This window comes from Anabrus simplex, chromosome 3, assembly GCF_040414725.1.
Source record: "Anabrus simplex isolate iqAnaSimp1 chromosome 3, ASM4041472v1, whole genome shotgun sequence".
Lineage (NCBI taxonomy): Eukaryota > Metazoa > Arthropoda > Insecta > Orthoptera > Tettigoniidae > Anabrus > Anabrus simplex.
Genome location: NC_090267.1, coordinates 23636577 through 23657136, shown reverse-complemented (window position 1 = coordinate 23657136; position 20560 = coordinate 23636577). Strand labels below are relative to the sequence as shown.

The following is a 20560-nucleotide window of genomic DNA, read 5'->3' as shown; positions in this document are numbered from 1 at the left end:
ATATTATGCTCCAATAGAAGGAGTTAGAAACCTAATGAAAAACAAGGTCAGCAATCCTATTTGCACTAAAGTTTGCCAAATAAACGAATATCTTCAGCTGTTACTGTGTAATGATGATGATATTGCAGCAGTGATGTTACAGAGCATTGGAAGTATATAAGAACATATTGATGATGATGATGCTTGTCATTTAAAGGGGCCTAACATCTAGGTCATTGGTCCTAAGGACATACTGAGACAGTTACGAAAGTAAAAGGTGGTTAGAAAGTATAAGAATATTATGTGATACAGAAATAAATGTACTGGATATAAACATCCAAAATATGATCTTTTTAAAAAAATTCTACAAATGATCAAACTGAAATGATATCATGAAGTACAATAATTTTCAAAAATTTCCAAACCGTTTTCCAACCACTGTATTTTTAAGCATTTGAAGGTCGATCAAATATAAATGGGATTTTTGTTCCTGAACATCAACAGTTGGTAGGACTGGCCCTACACTTCTGCTATGCTTAGGTGGGACCGTTAGGAGTGGGGAGAGCATGCTGTTAGATATTTTCTGCTGTTTTGCCAGTAACATTCACGATGTTGGAGCAACAGGTGCAACCCTCCACTGCGCAACACATAATTCTAAAATTTCTTGCTCATGAAGGAGTTACAGTGGCAGAAATTTGCTAGAGATTGACTGCACAGTTCTTGCAACTGTTTCTTTTGATCAGCGAGGCATTTTCCTGATTGATTTTTTGCATGAGCAATGCGCAATCAATGCTGCTTACTACTGCGAGCTGTTGAACAAGGCGAGGGTTACATACCTCAGCAAAATAGGAGACCAACCGATTCGACAATGCGCGGCCCCATACTGCAGCTCTAACTATCTCCAAGCTACAGGAAATGCACTGGACTACACTTGATCATCCTCCATACAGCCCGGACTTATCACCCTGCGATTTCTATTTCTTAAGACCGCTTGCAGAAGCTCTATTAGGGCAATGATTTTAAGATGAGGAGAGTGTGGAAAACTTCATGCGCAACTGGCTGGTGACACGACCGTTCTTGTTAAGATGAGGGCATCAAAAAGCTGCCCATATGCTGCGACAAATGCATTTCAAGCAGGAAACTATGTGGAAAAATAAATTGTGTTTTTAAATAAATGAATTTAAATGAAAAATAAAATACCATTTATATTGATCCCCCCTCGTACATGTACGAGATGATTATCACTTTACTTTCAGGTCATAAATAAAGTTATGGAGATGATGAACACAATAAAAATTCATCATAATTAGTCCTATTTTCAAATAAAGTAGTCAGAACTGTGTTTTAGACTTGTGTGTTAAAGTTAATAGGTATTAAATTTATTATATCTTACCTTATGCATTCATCAGGATAATCTTTACAATTTGTTTCACATCTGAAACGCTCCCACGTCATCCAACCCATCGGAGGAGTTAAGGCCAGGCCATTGTCCAGTCCATAGCCAGGTCTTAAGATACCAAGCAGTATAAAGCCAACAGCAAAATCTGTAAGTCCTTTCATATAAAAATGGATGTTGGAGAGGTTTATTTATATAAGGTTAGAATAAATGTAGGGATGGGTAAGTTTTCTTGGAAAAATCAAGTGGAATGCACCTACCCCACTAGAAGTCAGTAAATATTTTGTCATCATTTCATAGAAATAATAGGACATTCCAGGAATCATTAATGAACAAGGGGAGTGTGTATGCGATGATCTTCAAAAGGCAGAACTATTCAGTCAGCAGTATGTAAAGATTGTTGGTTACAAGGATAATGTCCAGATAGGGGAGGTGAGTAATACTTAAGAAGTATTAAAATTTACATATGATAACAATGACATTTACAGTAGGATACAAAATTTGAAAACTAGAAAAGCAGCTGGAATTGATCGGATTTCTGGGGATATACTAAAGGCAATGGGTTGGGATATAGTACCATATCTGAAATACTTATTTGATTATTGTTTGGTTGAAGGAGCTATACCAAATGAATGGAAAAGTTGCTATAGTAGCCCCTGTGTATAAAGGAAAGGGTGATAGACATACAGCTGAAAATTACAGGCCAGTCAGTTTGACAAGCATTGCATGTAAGCTTTGGGAAAGCATCCCTTCTGATTATATTCGACATGTTTGCGAAATTAATAACTGGTTTGACAGAAGGCAGTTTGGGTTTAGGAAAGGTTATTGCACTGAAGCTCAGCTTGTAGGATTTCAGCAAGATATAGCAGATATCCTGGCTTCAGGAGGCCAAATGGACTGTATTGCGATTGACCTATCTAAGGCATTTAATATGGTAGATCATGGAAGACTGCTGGCAAAAATGAGTGCTATTGGACTAGTAAAAAAGAGTGACTTCAATGGGTAGCTATATTTCTAGAAAATAGAACTCAGAGAATTAGAGTAGGCGAAGCTTTACCTGACCCTGTAATAATTAAGAGGGGAATTCCTCAACGCAGTATTATTGGACCTTTATGTTTTCTATATATATATCAATGATATGTGTAAAGAAGTGGAATCAGAAATAAGGCTGTTTGCAGATGATGTTATTTTGTACAGAGTAATAAATAAGTTACCAGATTGTGAGCAACTGCAAAATGACCTCGACAGTGTTGTGAGATGGACGATGGGCAATGGTATGATGATAAATGGTGTTCAAAGTCAGGTTGTGCGTTTCACAGATAGGAAAAGTCCTCTCAGTTTTAATTACTGTGCTGATGGGGTGAAAGTTCATTTTGGGGATCATTGTAAGTACCTAGTTGTTAATATAAGAAAAGACCTCAGTTAGGGTAAACACATAAATATGATTGTTAATAAAGGGTACAGATCTCTGCACATGGTTATGAGGGTATTTAGGGGTTGTAGTAAGGATATAAAGGAGAGAGCATGTAAGTCTCTGGTAAGACCCAACTAGAGTATGGTTCCAGTGTATGGGACCCTCACCCTCAACAGTAATACTATTGTTTAATGCTAGTTTCTGGAAATGTGGGGCATTACGGGTTGGATCCACTGATTAAATTCATATCCATCCATATAAAGGAAAGGGTGATAGACACAAAGCTGAAAATTACAGGCCAGTAAGTTTGACATGCATTGTATGTAAGCTTTGGGAATGCATTTTTTCTGATTATATTAGACATGTTTGTGAAACGAATAACTGGTTCGATAGAAGGCAGTTTGGTTTTAGGAAAGGTTATTCTACTGAAGCTCAACTTGTAGGATTCCAGCAAGATATAGCAGATATCTTGGATTCAGGAGGTCAAATGGACTGTATCGTGATTGACCTGTCTAAAACATTTGATAGGGTGGAACATGGGAGACTACTGGCAAAAATGAGTGCAATTGGACTAGACAAAAGAGTGACTGAATGGGTTGCTATATTTCTAGAAAATAGATCTCAGAGAATTAGAGTAGGTGAAGCTTTATCTGACCCTGTAATAATTAAGAGGGGAATTCCTCAAGGCAGTATTATCGGACCTTTATGTTTTCTTATATATATAAATGATACGAGTAAAGGAGTGGAATCAGAGGTAAGGCTTTTTGCGGATGATGTTATTCTCTATAGAGTAATAAATAAGTTATAAGATTGTGAGCAACTGCAACGTGACCTCGAAAATGTTGTGAGATGGACAGCAGGCAATGGTATGTTGATAAACGGGTTAAAAGTCAGGTTGTGAGTTTCACAAATAGGAAAAGACCTTTCAGTTTTAATTACTGCGTTGATGGGGTGAAAGTTCCTTTTGGGGATCATTTTAAGTATCTAGGTGTTAATATAAGGAAAGATCTTCATTAGGGTAATCACATAAATGGGATTGTAAATAAAGGGTACAGATCTCTGCACATGGTTATGAGGGTGTTTAGGGGTTGTAGTAAGGATGTAAAGGAGAGTGCATATAAGTCTCTGGTAAGACCCCAACTAGAGTATGGTTCCAGTGTATGGGAACCTCACCAGGATTACCTGATTCAAGAACTGGAAAAAATCCAAAGAAAAGCAGCTCGATTTGTTCTGGGTGTTTCCAACAAAAGAGTAGCGTTACAAAAATGTTGCAATCTTGGGTTGGGAAGACTTGGGAGCTGCTTGATTAAGTGGTATGTTCTGAGCTGTCAGTGGAGAGATGGCGTGGGAGGACATCAGTAGACGAATAAGTTTGAGTGGTGTCTTTAAAAGTAGGAAAGATCACAAACAACAGATAGGAAATTTGCCACCTGGGCGACTGCCCTAAATGCAGATCAGTAGTGATTGATTGATCTCAGCAGCTTACTGGGGTTTATGGTTGTGCACTTTCCAAGACAGAAACTGAGTGGACTTTTGCACGGAAGTACCAAAGTTAAATTTTGTATACCTCATCCCATGCTATACTTGTCCTACTCTGAAATGTACCAGGTGCTTATTAAATTTCTCTTACTTAACCATTTCTGTGTGGAAAATGAGTGAGCACATGAACAGAACATTGTGAACATTGCCACGGATATGGGGAAGAAAAATAATGTTCCAGTGCAACATTTTAATGCTCTGCCATATTTTTTTGGCTTTTATTTAATGCTCTTTGTGCAGGGCGTCGACTTAGAAAGATCTTTTGTCCCTACTTGCACCATATGTTACGAACCTGCATGTATTTGGAAATTGCAGAAGCGTCAAGTGTTGAATGTGAGGAAAGGAACGTTGAGAACGACACAAACACCCAGTCCCCAGGCCAGGGATATTAATCATTTACAATTAAAAACCCTGACCCAGCCGGGAATCAAACCCGGGGCCGCCGGGTGACAGGCGGATGATGTGTTGCCCCTTACACCGTGGGGACGGACATTTTTTTCAATATACTTTTTCCTTTTTGTGGATGTAACATCTGTCACACTACAAAGTGTGCTTGAAATAGCACCCATCTGTGTGCAGGACAGTCTGAAATCATAGGACAGCTTGCATCTCCATGGGTATGTCTGAAACTTCTCCTCATATAAGATTAGCACATGTATGAACGTTCAGCTGATGAACCAGGTCTTCCAGGCAGCTCCACAACCAGAAATCATAGGGTTTTAAATCAGATCATTAGGGCAGTCAAAAATTTGTAAATGATCGCCTAAGAATTCTATTGTCACCATATGTGTAACGGAGAAGCTCTTAAACTTGACGAGCGATGTGGATGAGTCGCATCTTGTATAAAAACAGTAGTGTCCATGCATCTCTTTCCTGTAGGGTGAGTAGGATACCGTGTTGGAGAAGGACATCACAGTAACGTTGGCCAGTCAAGCTGTGTCTCCTGCGATCTTCAGCGCCAACCTCTTCCGAGAAAAATGGCCCAATAATGAAACTGGTCGTTAACCTACTCCACACAGTCACAATTTATTTATTCAGAGGAACCTAATGCACATTGCAACCCGAAATCCCCTGCTATTCACTACTCCTGTAAGAGAAAAATATGCTTTGTTACACCATTGGATAGTCCAAGGCCAGGTTTCTCAACTTCAACCATTGCGAGGGAGCAAAGAGCGAAGTCAATAAGTTCTTGAGTCTCACAGTATTAGCTATTGTACGGTATGAATTTTATACAGATGTCAATTTAGGAATGTTTGAAGCACCTTTCAAACAGTCGACCATGGGATGTTCAACTACTGTGACATAGCTCACGCACTGCAGAGTAATCATTGTCTTCAATCATCAGTGGCACAACCAGTTGCCAGCCTCTTCCCAGTGACACCCAGTTCTCCATTTTCTTCGAAGCAAAAAGTCTTACGTACACAACACTATGCCTTAGTATAACATTACTGTACAGCCACTCGTATTTAACATCGCTTGTTGCCTTGCACCTTTCCAACTTTAAATATTTCAAAAATATGTTTCATCCATAACTTGTCTTTTTCACGTGCATCATAACTTGCATTCAGGTTTAACACATTTCTCTTCTTTGAAGCCACAGTTGACCTCAAACTTATGGTAAATTTTGTAATTAGTGATGGACAATGAGACTCTTGAGACTGATGTCACAGATTTAGAGACTCTTGCGAGAATTTCAAGAATGAATTATCTGTGTGACGTTCCCAGTAACTACGAGTGTAAGCTTGATAGTATATCATAAGCAGTTACACTATTGCGTGAAATAATGTTCTCATATGGAAATGTGTGTGCTGATAAATTTTGCCAAAAACCTGGAAAAGTCTTGCATGCTCAACTATCAGCCCCTTAATACCATTAATAAAAGTGAAACAGAACGTCAGTATCTTAAATGATTCACAAGTTATTTCAGGTGAACGTCTTAGCTGGAGGGGTTCTCTGAGACAATATTACCCTTCAGTGATATGTGTAGGATTATTTCTGTTGATGTAGTTTACTTCTTTTGAACAAAAAACACAGTGGACTATATTATGTGGCATCTCTTCAAAATAATCCCATGTCTACGACTTATGTTGTATTTCAGACATTGTGTTGAAATTGTCGCATACAATTAAACAGAATTATACATTGCAGCATCATATATCGAAGTACCTAACTATGACGCGAATACTCTATAACATTGTAAGGAATTATTTCCTTCATCTCCATAATGTCGGTAAACGCAAGCACTGGTCAAATGGATATTGAATTTTGGTGTCTAATAAATTATGAGTTATAACTATGATGTACACCTATATTAGCTTTCAGTTTCTGAACTTAGCCTACACGTTCATATATTTACCGCTGCATACAATGGTAGAATGTGTATCCTTTATAATTATATTTGTTACGGAGATATCCGTGGTAGGTAGAGGTGAAAGAAGGTGCGGGTGTGAATGGGTTTCAAGCTACGAATTTAACGTGCAATGTAAAATTAATTTAAAATTTAACTAGGTTATATTTTCTTTTCAAAAACAAGAGATAACAATCATAACAGGTACAGAGTAGCAAAAAAGTAGGTACAATATTACTGGATTCGGGCTCAGTGCCCTTACTTCATAACTCTTGGGCAATCAGCCCCGCCTTACTCCAAAAAAAATTTTAGCCAAGGGGCAGAAAACCCCATTCATGCCCAGGAGCACTGGCTCCAAACATTACACATAAAGCCTGCACGAGGCATACAGAAACAAATTTCAAAGAGCAATCCGCTCTCAAAATTGTAAGCCTATCACAAGGCCACACCAAACTCTACCTTCAAGCTGTCCTCTAAGGACGTATTCACAGGGGTAAAATACCCAACCTACGGAGGTCTATTACATGAAAGGAAGGTTGATTACATGACCTCTAAAATAACAATTTGAGAGGAGGCGATCTTGCACTCCTAATACACTTTGTTTTTAAAACCTAATCTGGCTCTGGGCCACTAACGCAAGGGCTAATCCCATACTACAGAGGTGACTTAGAGAAGAACACTTTACATTACATAAACGAAGAATAGTTTGAGAAAATAAGTTCACCTCAAAACAAATGTGAGTGGGAGCTCGAGAGGGTTAGCACTCTCTATCCCAATATGTAGCTTTACAAGAAAAAAGATGAAAAGAGTAATTACATTTTAGGAAAAGGTTACATGATGGAAATGCTTCGAACCCGCCGCGAGTGTTAAACTGCCGACCTAGCAAGAAAAGAAGTTATTAATAGGCCATTACCTGGTGTTGAACGGCTGAAGAAGAAAGAGGCGCTTCCCGCCTCCTGCTATGTACTTAATACACTGAAAGATGGAACAGAAGTGGCCCGGAGACCCCAAAATCAGCAGTTTAAATACTCTCGCGGAAGTTTCTAGGCGTTAGGGGAATGAAAACACCCGCCCACAATGTTTTTATTGGATAGGACCCCGCAACAGATACAAGTTGGGGGAAGATACACCAGATTGGTCAGAAATTACTAAAAGAAATTCGGGATTGGATAAATCTAAAACAAGGGGAAAAAGAGGGGTATACAGCCAACTTAAGCAATAACAGAAAGAAATTTAACAAGAAACAAACTTTTGAAATAAAAATTTCTCCAACAAAATAGTTCTTTGACTCCGCACTAGGGTGCGCTATTGTTGATCTTCAGTAGTGTCCTCTAGAAGAGAAAGTTCACACTTCTTACTTCAAGCGAAACAAAAACACATCAAAAGTGACACAGTTCAAAAACTCAAAATTTTCCACGTGGTGACATCTTCTGAGAAAGTAGAGAATTAATAGAATAGATAAAGTTCAACCTTCCTCCAGAAGAGGAGTTTCAACTGGCGCAACTTTTAAATAAACGGTGTAGAGGTGTACCGCCCGGTACAGACCTCCCCCCCCAAAAGTTCCTCCAGGGGTGACACATGAAATCAGTTTGAAACAAAGTCCAAGTAATGATGTTGATACGAAGATAGATAGCAGAAGCATTTACAAGATTTCTTAATTCAGTTTCAAAATGTTGTTGTTGCAGGTGAATGAAAGTCTTTATGTTTGTAGAATTTGAATTTCTGAAGATAAACTTTTAATACTTAAAGGTGAAGAAAAATTTTGCAATGTCCACCAAATATTGTTGTTGAATTCCCAAGTGTAGTTATTGCTTATGGTGACTGTCCATGTAGTTGATGTAGATTGAGTCGGATGGCCAGACCGGCCGTTGCAGCTTGCGTCCAACGGAGGCCGCTCGGACCCCTCAAGTACCCTGAGATACCGCTCGCCCGCACTATGAGGGGAGCAGAGGTGTTGAAGTACGCCGCGCCCGCGGTGAACAGATACAGGCTGCGGGCATGTAGCAGGTCGTGCGCCGCACATCAGCCTTGGCCGGGAGGAGAGCTCCGGCTCGCCGTGCACATGTCGTCCTCGCTGGAGAGGAGGGGGCCCATCCCCCTCCCCAGTCGCTGCACGGCGCTGCGCGGCTGCGGGGGCGCTGAAACATTAAAGCTAGGCGGCAGAATTGTGTTGGACAATCATCTTCTTTGAGGGTACAGGCTTGTGGAGAGGTTGAGGGGCCAGCGGCGTGTAGATATCCATGGCATTTACTATTATGAAGCCACAGTGTAAGGTGGAGCAGGAGACGGGAGCGTGGTAATGGCCGTGGCAAGAACAGGATGGCAGTATAGCGGGTCGGGGCAGGTTTTACACAAGGCTTACATCTAAAACCAAAATATTACAGAAGGGGCAGAATGCCTTAAAAGTGAAACTCAAAAAAAAAAAATATAACCTTCATATCCTTTCAAAATAATATGAAGCAAGTTAACACAGAAATTACACCGGTTTCACCTGGGACAGGTGAACTCTAAATATCCTCTCGGTGGCTGGATTACTTAGCAATAAGGTAACCGGCGTAAGAAAATCGAGAATGATACAAGGCCCATGAAATCTGGGGGCAAGCTTGCCCGCGGGAACAAAATTTTTGACCATAACCTGGTCACCTACCTTCAAAGTGGTGGGTCTCCGTCCACGATCATACCTTTCCCTAACCTTTTCATGAGACACTTTAAGATTGGCTTTAGCCTTCTTCCAAAGATCTTTAATGTTATCCGGATCTATTGTCTCGGGTAGAATGTCATTCAAAGACCAGAGGTTAGAGAGCGGCGAGTTGGGAACAAACTTGAACATCAAAGAAGCTGGAGTAAACTTGTGAGATTCATGAACCGCCGAATTCAAAGCAAAAGCTATCCAATGCAGGGACGTGTCCCACCTGGAAGGATCTTCATGATGATAGGCAATGAGTGCGGACCTGAGATTACGGTTAACCCGTTCAGCCAGAGATGGTTGAGGGTAATAAGCAGAAGTAGTTACATGAGAGATGGACAAGTCAAAACAGAATTTACGAAATAAATTTGATGTGAACGCCTTAGCATTATCAGATACAATATATTGACACGGACCAAAAGAAGCAAAAATAGAATTTAAGCAAGTAATGGTTGACTGAGCGGTAGCCAGCTTAGTCGGAAATAACCAGGAAAATCTTGTAAAACCATCTACACACACAAAGATGAACTTGTTGGCATTGCCCTTTGACTGGGGGAAGGGTCCTACATAATCGATATACAGGCGTTCCATGGGGCGCGACGCTTGATGAGAAGACAAAAGGCCTACTTTAGTGGACATGGTGGGTTTACTGATCAAACAAGATTTACAAGCTTTTACGAGTTCCCGAATTCCACCGTCCATACCTTTCCATATGAACCTTTCACGAATCTTTTCACAAGTTTTAAAGATTCCAAGATGCCCCCCCAATGGGGTCTCATGATAGTATTTGAAGATCATAGGTACAAGAACCGCTGGAACAACAACTTTCATCAACTTATCATGCCTCGAAGGGCAACATAGAACACCATTCCTCAGAACATAAGGGACGACATGTTCCCCAGAAGAAAGGGTTTCCATTATCGGAGCCAGCGTAGGATCTTCACGTTGGTATTTCTCGATATCCCTAAAGAGCATGGGAGCATCGGTTAGGATGGCATTAACCTCGGATAGTATGGACTCGGAAGGTGATGAACTGTCGACCGGTTCATGGGTCTCGACCTCGTTTGAAAACATACGGCTGAGTCCATCAGCCACAACATTTTCGGTACCTCTGATATGCCTGACATCGAATTGGAAGGCGGAAATACGGATGGCCCAACGGGCTATACGACCAGTACGACGCGGTCTACCTAAGACCCAGCTTAAGGCTTGGTTATCTGTCTCCAGGTCGAATTTGACATGTTCCAGATAGAGACGGAACTTTTCTAAGGCGAATAAGACTGCCAAACCTTCGAGCTCATAGATGGAATACTTGGCTTCTTGAGCCGACAATGTCCTAGACGCATAGGCGATGGGTCGCCTCCCTAGTTCAGTCTCTTGAAGAAGGACTGCAGCTACAGCTGACGACGACGCATCCGTTTGGACGATGAATTTCTTCGAGAAATCAGGCATAGCAAGTACAGGGGCATTACAGAGAGCTAATTTAAGATCTTCGAAAGCGGCTTGTTGAGAAGGTCCCCACTCGAATTTGATGCCTTTCCTACGAAGAAGGTTTAAGGGCGCCGCTCTATTAGCGAAGTTAGGAATAAACTTCCTGAAGAAATTCACCATACCAATGAATCTAGCGATACTTTTGATGTCCTTAGGAGGTTTAAAATCACGGATGGCCTGTGTTCTAGAATGATCGACTGCTACACCATCAGGTGACACAATATGCCCTAGGAATGACATAGAGGGCTTAGCAAAGGCAACCTTGGACAACTTAACAGTTAACCCAGCCTTACGAAGGCGATTGAGAACTTCTCGCAAATGATCTAGATGTTCTTCAAAGGTTTCGGAAAATACGACGACATCATCCAAGTAGTGATATAAGTACTCAAATTTGATGTCGAAAAAGACCCTATCTAGTAGCCTAGTGAGCACAGCTGCCCCCGTGGGGAGCCCGAAAGGCACGCGGTTGTATTCGTATAAGTTCCAGTCCGTGGCAAACGCTGTAAGATGTTTAGACTCTTCGGCAAGGGGAATTTGATTATAGGCCTGATTCAAGTCCAAGATGGTGAAGAACTTGGCCTTACGAAACCATGAAAAGCAAGAATGAAGGTCGGGAAGGGGCACAGATTGCAACACCACCTTCCGATTGAGAGCCCTGTAATCAATGACAGGCCTGAAGCCTCCTTGGGGTTTCGGGACTAGAAAAATAGGCGAAGAATACGCTGACTTAGAGGGCCTAATAATACCATCCTTCAACATCTGATCGATGATTTCTTTCAGAGCCTTCATTTTAGGTGGAGATAGCCTATACGGTGGAAAACGGACAGGAATCGAATCCGTGACCTCAATTTTGTATTCAATAAGGTCAGTAACACCAAGAGTATCAGAGAACACCTCGGGAAACGACTGACACAGTTTCCGAATACTATCAGCCTGCTCCTCAGGTAGATGTCTAAGGTCTAACAACATCTCATCCTGGGTAGGCGAAATAGATGAACATGATACAGAATTACACTTTAACAAGGGAATTCTACAATTGGACGCAAATTTGAATGTGCACGACCTACTCTGGAGATCGAGCACAAGACCAGTGTGAGAAATGAAGTCCGCTCCCAATATGATGGGGCAAGACAAACGCTTGGCCACAAACAATTTGATCTTCCATGTAAATTTAAAAACCCGAATTTTGACATGTAAGGAACCTAGAATTTCTAATGGAGATGAATTAGCCGAAACATATTTAACAGGAGATGAGTCATAGTCAGGGAGTTTACAAACAGATTTCAATTTAGAATACCAATCAGCCGAAATAATGGAACAAACACTGCCTGAATCTAAGAGAGCTGTTATAGGCTCGTTATTTAACTCAATCTTAAGAAAAGGAACAGGTGCGGGGGAATCCGCCGCAATCCTAAGACATTCTTTAGGGCATTCAAAAGATGAATTTGAAGGCTGATTGTTCTCTGCATTTACAACCTGTTTACTAGGGGCTGAGTCTCGGGAAGATGGATTAGTCGACTCAACCGATGCCACTAGTCACTTTTTATTATTGGCATAGGTGGAATTGGCACCAGAAGTTGAGCAGGAGGGGGTGCTATTTGAGTTTGGGCAATTTTTGGCGATATGTGAGAAGGCCCCACACTTAAAACAGCCTTGTGATGAACCAGCTCCATTATTTGCCCTACTAGACTTGATCAGAGGACACTTATTGCGCAGATGGTCAGGCGACCCGCAAGCATAACATTTACGAGGGGTGACTGATCGGCGAGGTGGAAGCCGAGTATTACTAAAAGAAGGCGGGGGTTCTTTCGCGACACGCAAAGAATCGGCGTATCTAACTCCTTCCGCTGAGACGGCCAATGCTTCAAGTTCAGAGAAGGTTTGCGGACACGCCGCGAAACACAAATATGACCTGTAGGATGGCGAAATACCTTCTACAATAGCCTGCACAATCTGATCTTCAGGAAAGTGCAGAGCAAACACCCTAGTGTAGAATTTGATATCTTGAATGAAATCAGCCAAGTTTTCATCCAAGCGCTGTACACGGTAATAGTACTTCTGAATCAGGGAGGACCTGGCCCTAGCCGGGATGAAGTTAGCTAGCAAATGGGCATGGAAATCCTCAATAGATGATTGCTCGGCAATGGCTCTTACGATTTTATCAGAGAGAATACCAATAGCATACGGATAGATAATTTGCAAAATTTGACATGGCGAAAGAGAAAAAACAAGAGCATGATCCTGAAATTCCACTAGAAATCTTAAAAATGAAATTACATCACTGGTGGTGTTGACGGAAAACTTAGAGATACCTCTAAGCAACATTGCCAATGGATGAGGCAAGCTACTGAACCCAGGTGACATAGTCGTTAAAGGTTTCAATGGCAAAGAAGTTAATTCAGAGCGGATGTTACCCAATGACGCACGGCGTTCAGATTCGTTGTTCGATGGGGCAGAGATAGTTTGAGCAGCAACGGTTATCCTATTGACTTCTCCCTGAGGAGGCTCTTCCTCGTTACCTACATTCACCGTGGCGGGTTGATCAGTTTTGGGAGGAACTTCGCCGGTTAGCAATTGAGTGACCTTATTAGACAATTCAGAAATAGTTTCAAGGAGCGTATTAGCGTCCTTCCTCTGAACGTCATTCACCTTTAGAGACAACAGATCATTAACTCTATTTGCAAAGTGATACAGCCTGCCTTGCACACGCTTAATTTGATTAGGAGACGGATCGTTTTCATCAAAAAAGCTGACTACAGATGCTAGCCCAGTAATATTCTCGACGATCGTGGAAAGAGAGTCATCAATTTCTTTCTCTCCCAAATTGGGGATGGAAATGGGCAAATCAAGGGACTCTCTAAGCTTGTTGGTGTCGATTGCAACCGTGCCTCCAGATTGCACATTTCTGATAGTTAACTCGTATATCAACTCCTCTTTGCGCAAGTAGTTAAGGAGGAGAACATCGCGAGGGCCGGGCATGATGACAGAACAATTTTGAAAAACTCAAAAAATTCCAGCAACTGAGAAAATTATTAGAGTTCGAATCAAAGCAATGTTTAGCCGTCAAAAGGGGCTAAATTGAGACCCATTCAACCACGCTCTGCTACCACTTGTTACGGAGATATCCGTGGTAGGTAGAGGTGAAAGAAGGTGCGGGTGTGAATGGGTTTCAAGCTACGAATTTAACGTGCAATGTAAAATTAATTTAAAATTTAACTAGGTTATATTTTCTTTTCAAAAACAAGAGATAACAATCATAACAGGTACAGAGTAGCAAAAAAGTAGGTACAATATTACTGGATTCGGGCTCAGTGCCCTTACTTCATAACTCTTGGGCAATCAGCCCCGCCTTACTCCAAAAAAAATTTTAGCCAAGGGGCAGAAAACCCCATTCATGCCCAGGAGCACTGGCTCCAAACATTACACATAAAGCCTGCACGAGGCATACAGAAACAAATTTCAAAGAGCGATCCGCTCTCAAAATTGTAAGCCTATCACAAGGCCACACCAAACTCTACCTTCAAGCTGTCCTCTAAGGACGTATTCACAGGGGTAAAATACCCAACCTACGGAGGTCTATTACATGAAAGGAAGGTTGATTACATGACCTCTAAAATAACAATTTGAGAGGAGGCGATCTTGCACTCCTAATACACTTTGTTTTTAAAACCTAATCTGGCTCTGGGCCACTAACGCAAGGGCTAATCCCATACTACAGAGGTGACTTAGAGAAGAACACTTTACATTACATAAACGAAGAATAGTTTGAGAAAATAAGTTCACCTCAAAACAAATGTGAGTGGGAGCTCGAGAGGGTTAGCACTCTCTATCCCAATATGTAGCTTTACAAGAAAAAAGATGAAAAGAGTAATTACATTTTAGGAAAAGGTTACATGATGGAAATGCTTCGAACCCGCCGCGAGTGTTAAACTGCCGACCTAGCAAGAAAAGAAGTTATTAATAGGCCATTACCTGGTGTTGAACGGCTGAAGAAGAAAGAGGCGCTTCCCGCCTCCTGCTATGTACTTAATACACTGAAAGATGGAACAGAAGTGGCCCGGAGACCCCAAAATCAGCAGTTTAAATACTCTCGCGGAAGTTTCTAGGCGTTAGGGGAATGAAAACACCCGCCCACAATGTTTTTATTGGATAGGACCCCGCAACAGATACAAGTTGGGGGAAGATACACCAGATTGGTCAGAAATTACTAAAAGAAATTCGGGATTGGATAAATCTAAAACAAGGGGAAAAAGAGGGGTATACAGCCAACTTAAGCAATAACAGAAAGAAATTTAACAAGAAACAAACTTTTGAAATAAAAATTTCTCCAACAAAATAGTTCTTTGACTCCGCACTAGGGTGCGCTATTGTTGATCTTCAGTAGTGTCCTCTAGAAGAGAAAGTTCACACTTCTTACTTCAAGCGAAACAAAAACACATCAAAAGTGACACAGTTCAAAAACTCAAAATTTTCCACGTGGTGACATCTTCTGAGAAAGTAGAGAATTAATAGAATAGATAAAGTTCAACCTTCCTCCAGAAGAGGAGTTTCAACTGGCGCAACTTTTAAATAAACGGTGTAGAGGTGTACCGCCCGGTACAATATTATACTGCATCAATAATAGACCTTGGTAGAAATGAATGGCCTAGTTACTTGTCGACACACATTTACAGAAGCGAGAAGGCTTGTGGTTGGCTATTTGCATACTCGGCACAAACAAAATTCAGCTCCGTCAACCTGTAGGCCTAGGACATGCTGCTTGCTCCACAATGCAGAGACAACATTCTCAAGATTTCTGGAAATTTAACAGGCACTTGCTCTAGTCCCGAGAAATCTCGAGACCGCACCTCAGAGTGCCCATCATTGTAAAGTATGACCACAGAAACACAATGCACTGCCTGAGCTCAGTCGATGTCCTCATTAGTGGAGATGTTATCAGCAAAGTGTATTTATCCACCTGGAAAGATGCTTGTGTATTTTAGGTCCACCCAGCATGTAAAGGCAGTGAGTTAGGCAATCCTGTAGCTTGTGTCGTGGAAATAACTTTGCATGTATGCAGTGCAGATGGAACAACAAGCGATATTTAACTGTATTCAAATTTAATCATTTCCATTATGTGCCTACTTTTCTTTTCCATTTCTGCATTGAACAGTTTCTATTTATCATCTTCCTCCTTCTTTCCCTTTATCCAGCCTCTGCTGGGTCGAGGTATTTATGGCAGTTCTCCACCTTCCATCATTTTGTCCTCAACCAGGTTCTTCTTCTTGCACTCCTCTTTATTGAATTGATCCACCTTGTTCTAGGCCTCCCTTCGTCAACTGTTTTGGATGATAATAATGACGATGCTTGTTGTTCAAAGGGGCCTAACGTCTAGGTCATCGGCCCCTAATGGTACGAAATGAGACGAAATGTAATGACAATTTAAAAGTCCAACATCATCCACCGACCAGAATTCAAAATGTGATGACAAAGAATGAATGGATGGATATGAATTTAATCAGTGGATCCGACCCGTAATGCCCCACATTTCCAGAAACTAGCATTAAACAATAGTATTATTGATCGAGGGACTGCTTCTAAAGCACAATCCTGAATCGATGATGCTTGTTATCTAAAGGGGTCCAAAATCCAGGTCATTGGCCCCTCCTAATGGTACTTATCGCTATGAAAGTAGAACCATGGTATTTGTCATGTTGCGGTACTAATCAAAAGTAGCATGGACTTGCGGTATTCCACACATTATGGTACTACTCACCACACCTCGTAATCTGAAGGCCTTCCGGCTGAGCAGCGGTCGCTTGGTAGGCCAAGGCCCTTCAAGGGCTGTAGTGCCATGGGTTTGGCTTTAATTTTTGGTACTACTCACAAGTAATGTAATGCGCACATGTAACACAGACCCTATGGTGTTTCTCACATTACGGTGCCATTTACAGGCAACGCAAACCTATGGTGTTTCTAACATAGTACTACTAAATCACATGGCCTCGTACTATCCCGTGGTGTTCCTCACATAGTGGGTACTAAACATAGGCAAGGCAGACCCATGGTGTCGCTCATATAGTGGTACTAATCACAGGTACTGTAAAACCCACCCTGATTCACACAATATCGCTACTAATCACAAATCTATTGTTTACCTAACATAATAGTACTACGCACAAGTAAATGCGACCCATGGTGTTCCCCGGGTGGTGGTATTAATTACAAGCAGTCTCATGGTTCTAATTCGATCATCCCTTGGTCGCCCCTTTTAGTCACCTCTTATGACAGGCAGGGGATACCGTGGGTGTATTCTTTGCCTGCATCCCCTACCGACAGGGGGACATCTGTTTTGGTATTCTTTTCTCCTCCATCCTCTTTACATGTCCAGTGAGAGGATGAGGAAGGTTTGAGGAGATAAAAGAAGACCAATGCTAACTATTAGTTCTACGTTATATACAGGGCAATTCACCTAAGTAGTCCACCTCAAATATCTTCTGATCCATTAAAGATATAGACATTCTGTTTTCAAATTTTTAAATTATATTAAGGGGCTCATAAAATACTGTCCTATTCCTCTCGATCACATACGTAATTACCGAGAAACAAGTAGAAACTTTCAATCAATCAACCAATACTGATCTGCATTTAGGGCAGTCGCCCAGGTGGCAGATTCCCTATCTGTTGCTTTTGTTCTTTTAAATGGGACTATACTAATTTCAATTAATAATAACAATGAAGTATCAAGCAACAAATTTAGTGATGTGTTTACTTTGCACATCAGACGAGTACTTTTGGGGATATTGAAGGGTTTCAAATGTGTGTGTGTTAGACAGAAAGCGATGCACCACTCGCTGTGATGTCCATTGTATTGTCCTCCTGCATGACTCACACTTTGTTGATAAACACACATACTGAACGTATTCCATACATTGTGCAGTCAAAACGTTTGATGGTCAGATACACTCGTAAGAATAAAATTAGAAGATATGTTTACAAGAAACTAAATGGGTGAATTTTGTTTCATTTTAAATTTTCATGTGTAAATTAATTCAATTTTCTGAGGTTTGCCAGTACTTTTAAAGAGTACAGTACTTATTATTTGAACTCGACCTCTGCCTGTTGATAACGTACATCGATTTTACATGTTGGCTTTAAGAAGTACCAAAGAGCCCAACAATAATAGGCTACTGTCCATTCATTGGAGTTTGAAGTTGTTGATTTCATCTCATGTACTATGTACTCATGAAGAGGACAATAAAGCACTTAAATTATTAAAGTTTCACTGGGTTGTCTGGTCTCTTCCTGATTTAATGGCATTGAAACACAGCTTTGTAATTCCAAAATGCTCTAGGCCTACATCCTACTCTTGTTTTTTCTGGTTCCTCTCGAGATGTGTGTGTTTATCAACCACGAGAACTACCACCTGACATAAAGGCAAGTGGTGCATCTCTTTCTGTCTAATGCCTACATATCTGAAACCCTTTAATATCCCCAAAAGTACTTGTCGGATTTGTAAAGTAAGCACATCACTGAATTTGTCGCTCATTTCTTAACTGTTCTATTAGGCAAAATTCATATATTCCTATTTAAAAAAACAAAGTTGCTATCGGTTTCTTGGTAGTTATGTATGTGATTGAAAGGAATGGGACAGTATTTTATGAGCCCCTTAATACAATTTGAAAACAGAATGTCAATATCTTTAGTGAATGAGAAGATATTTAAGGTGGACAACTTAGCTGAATCACCCTGTACATGATTATCAAATTGTGAGTTTCATCAATACGGGCATGAAAATAATAAACCACGTGCCAGACACACAATAATAATAATAATAGTAAGTAAGTAATTTATTGAACATTGGAGGCATTTAGCCCAGATACATGTTCACAATTAACCCTTTATAAGGCGGTGGGAATTATTTTCCCACCTCGGTTTTTTTGTAATTCTGGGCGCTGGGAGTTTATTTCCCATGTATTGATGTGTGCTGTACTCTTGGGAATATCTGTGGAACTATTCTGATCTCCTTAGAATCTTAAGCTTCTTTGGAAAACATCTGAATAGTGATATTGTGGCAGCGCAATGCCTGTTGTGAACAAGATTTATGAAGTGAAAATAAGGTAAAAACTCAACATTTTATAAGTATTTATACTATTTACATGAATTTTCTTTGTTTATTGTGCATTTTTCTTATTTGTTCTGAGATTATTCACTTCCTTTTACCAATTGAGGAATTCTGAGATACAAATTTATTTCACATTGTATGTGGGAATATGCTTCCCATAGCCCACATAGGTGTCCGAAACATTTCTGCTAAATAAAAAGTGAACTAACTGAACTGAAATTGTGTCCGTAGGTGGGCCATGGGAAATATGTTCCCACTTCTGAATGGTTGACAACAGGTGGTGGGAAGTATTATTACTGACCTCCTGAGCACTGGATTGTCTTTGTTTTCTATTAAGTTGTATTATTTAGCACTTATAGAGCCTGTAAATAAAGTTAGTTGTAAAAGAAAGTGTTTTATTGAGTACTGCCTTATAAAGGGTTAAATTACATAACAAAGAACCCTTAAACCCAGTGAAATGAACAATTATAGACATAACTAAAATACACCAATTAAATTATTAAGCGGCCCCTTTCACAGGCGGATGGCCAGTCCACATGTAAGGGCCAACCCTACAACCCTCTAATCTTACAACTAACTTGGTGGCCCCCCACCCCTAACTAAATCTTCTAAGCTGCCTCTAACATGGATGGATGACCAGCTAACATGCTAGGGCACCCCCTACATCTAAATTAGCCTATAACTAACTACTTACTACATTAAATCTATACTAATTCTATCCTAAATCTGTCTGGCCACGACATCCCCCTGGTGAGGAACTGCAACCACCCTTCCCTGGGATGTCATGACCAGACATGTCTCATGAGGCTCGGAAACTGAAACCTCACCGACCACTTAAGTTGTCAATGTTATTCCTCACCACCCCTTCATGTAACAGCCCACGTGTGCGGATGCCAGCTCTGCATGTAGGCCATCACTTCTGTATTCTTCTGCCGAGACGGTGTTATGTCTCGGCTCATCTTTCGCTGTGTCATTGACAACTTACTTCCTCTAACCTAATACTACTCACTACCTTACTCTACTCTATATGTGCAGACGTACTGAATCAGCACTTAGCTTGAGATAGGTCAGGCCTATCTCCCCCTCTTCCATCTCTACATCACTAGCCAAACGCTATCTAACAAAAAAAAAAAGCCAACAGGCAGACAAACGATTTACCAACAACACAAATTAGAAGGAATACTATATGACTTACTTATCAATGAACTAAAATACTATTAATTATAAAATATACAATTCGTAAGGAGCAAAGGAACAAAACTGAACATATATATAAACGGGACATAATACTAAATTTGTAATTATTGTCGCCCTTACTATTACTGACTTGAACTCTTATAATATTCCATATCTGTGTATCTCTCTTTCATCACTATCATTGAAGGGTTTCAAATGTGTGTGTGTTAGACAGAAAGCGATGCACCACTCGCTGTGATGTCCAGTGTATTGTCCTCCTGCATCATCATCATCATATACCCTTCTCTCATTCACCACTTTTATTTTCTTCTCCCACAAGCTTTTTACAATTGTCAATAATTTCGATAGTTTCCCTGGCCTTCTCCATTCCCTGTTAATTAATTTGACAAGAGTATAATATTCAGATT

At 40.7% G+C, this 20560-nt stretch overlaps 1 protein-coding gene across 2 annotated transcripts in view; it reads right to left on the bottom strand.

Annotated features, from left to right (window-relative positions):
- LOC136866961 (alpha-N-acetylgalactosaminidase) overlaps positions 1-20560 on the bottom strand; it is a 98365-nt gene that overhangs the window by 69021 nt on the left and 8784 nt on the right. Inside the window, exon 2 of one of the 2 annotated variants that reach the window (XM_067144051.2) lies at positions 1373-1523. In XM_067144051.2, the coding sequence (XP_067000152.2) occupies positions 1373-1523 (151 nt within the window). Of the gene's footprint in view, positions 1-1372; positions 1533-20560 lie in introns of both variants that reach the window. The other variant, XM_067144050.2, reaches the window with a different exon arrangement.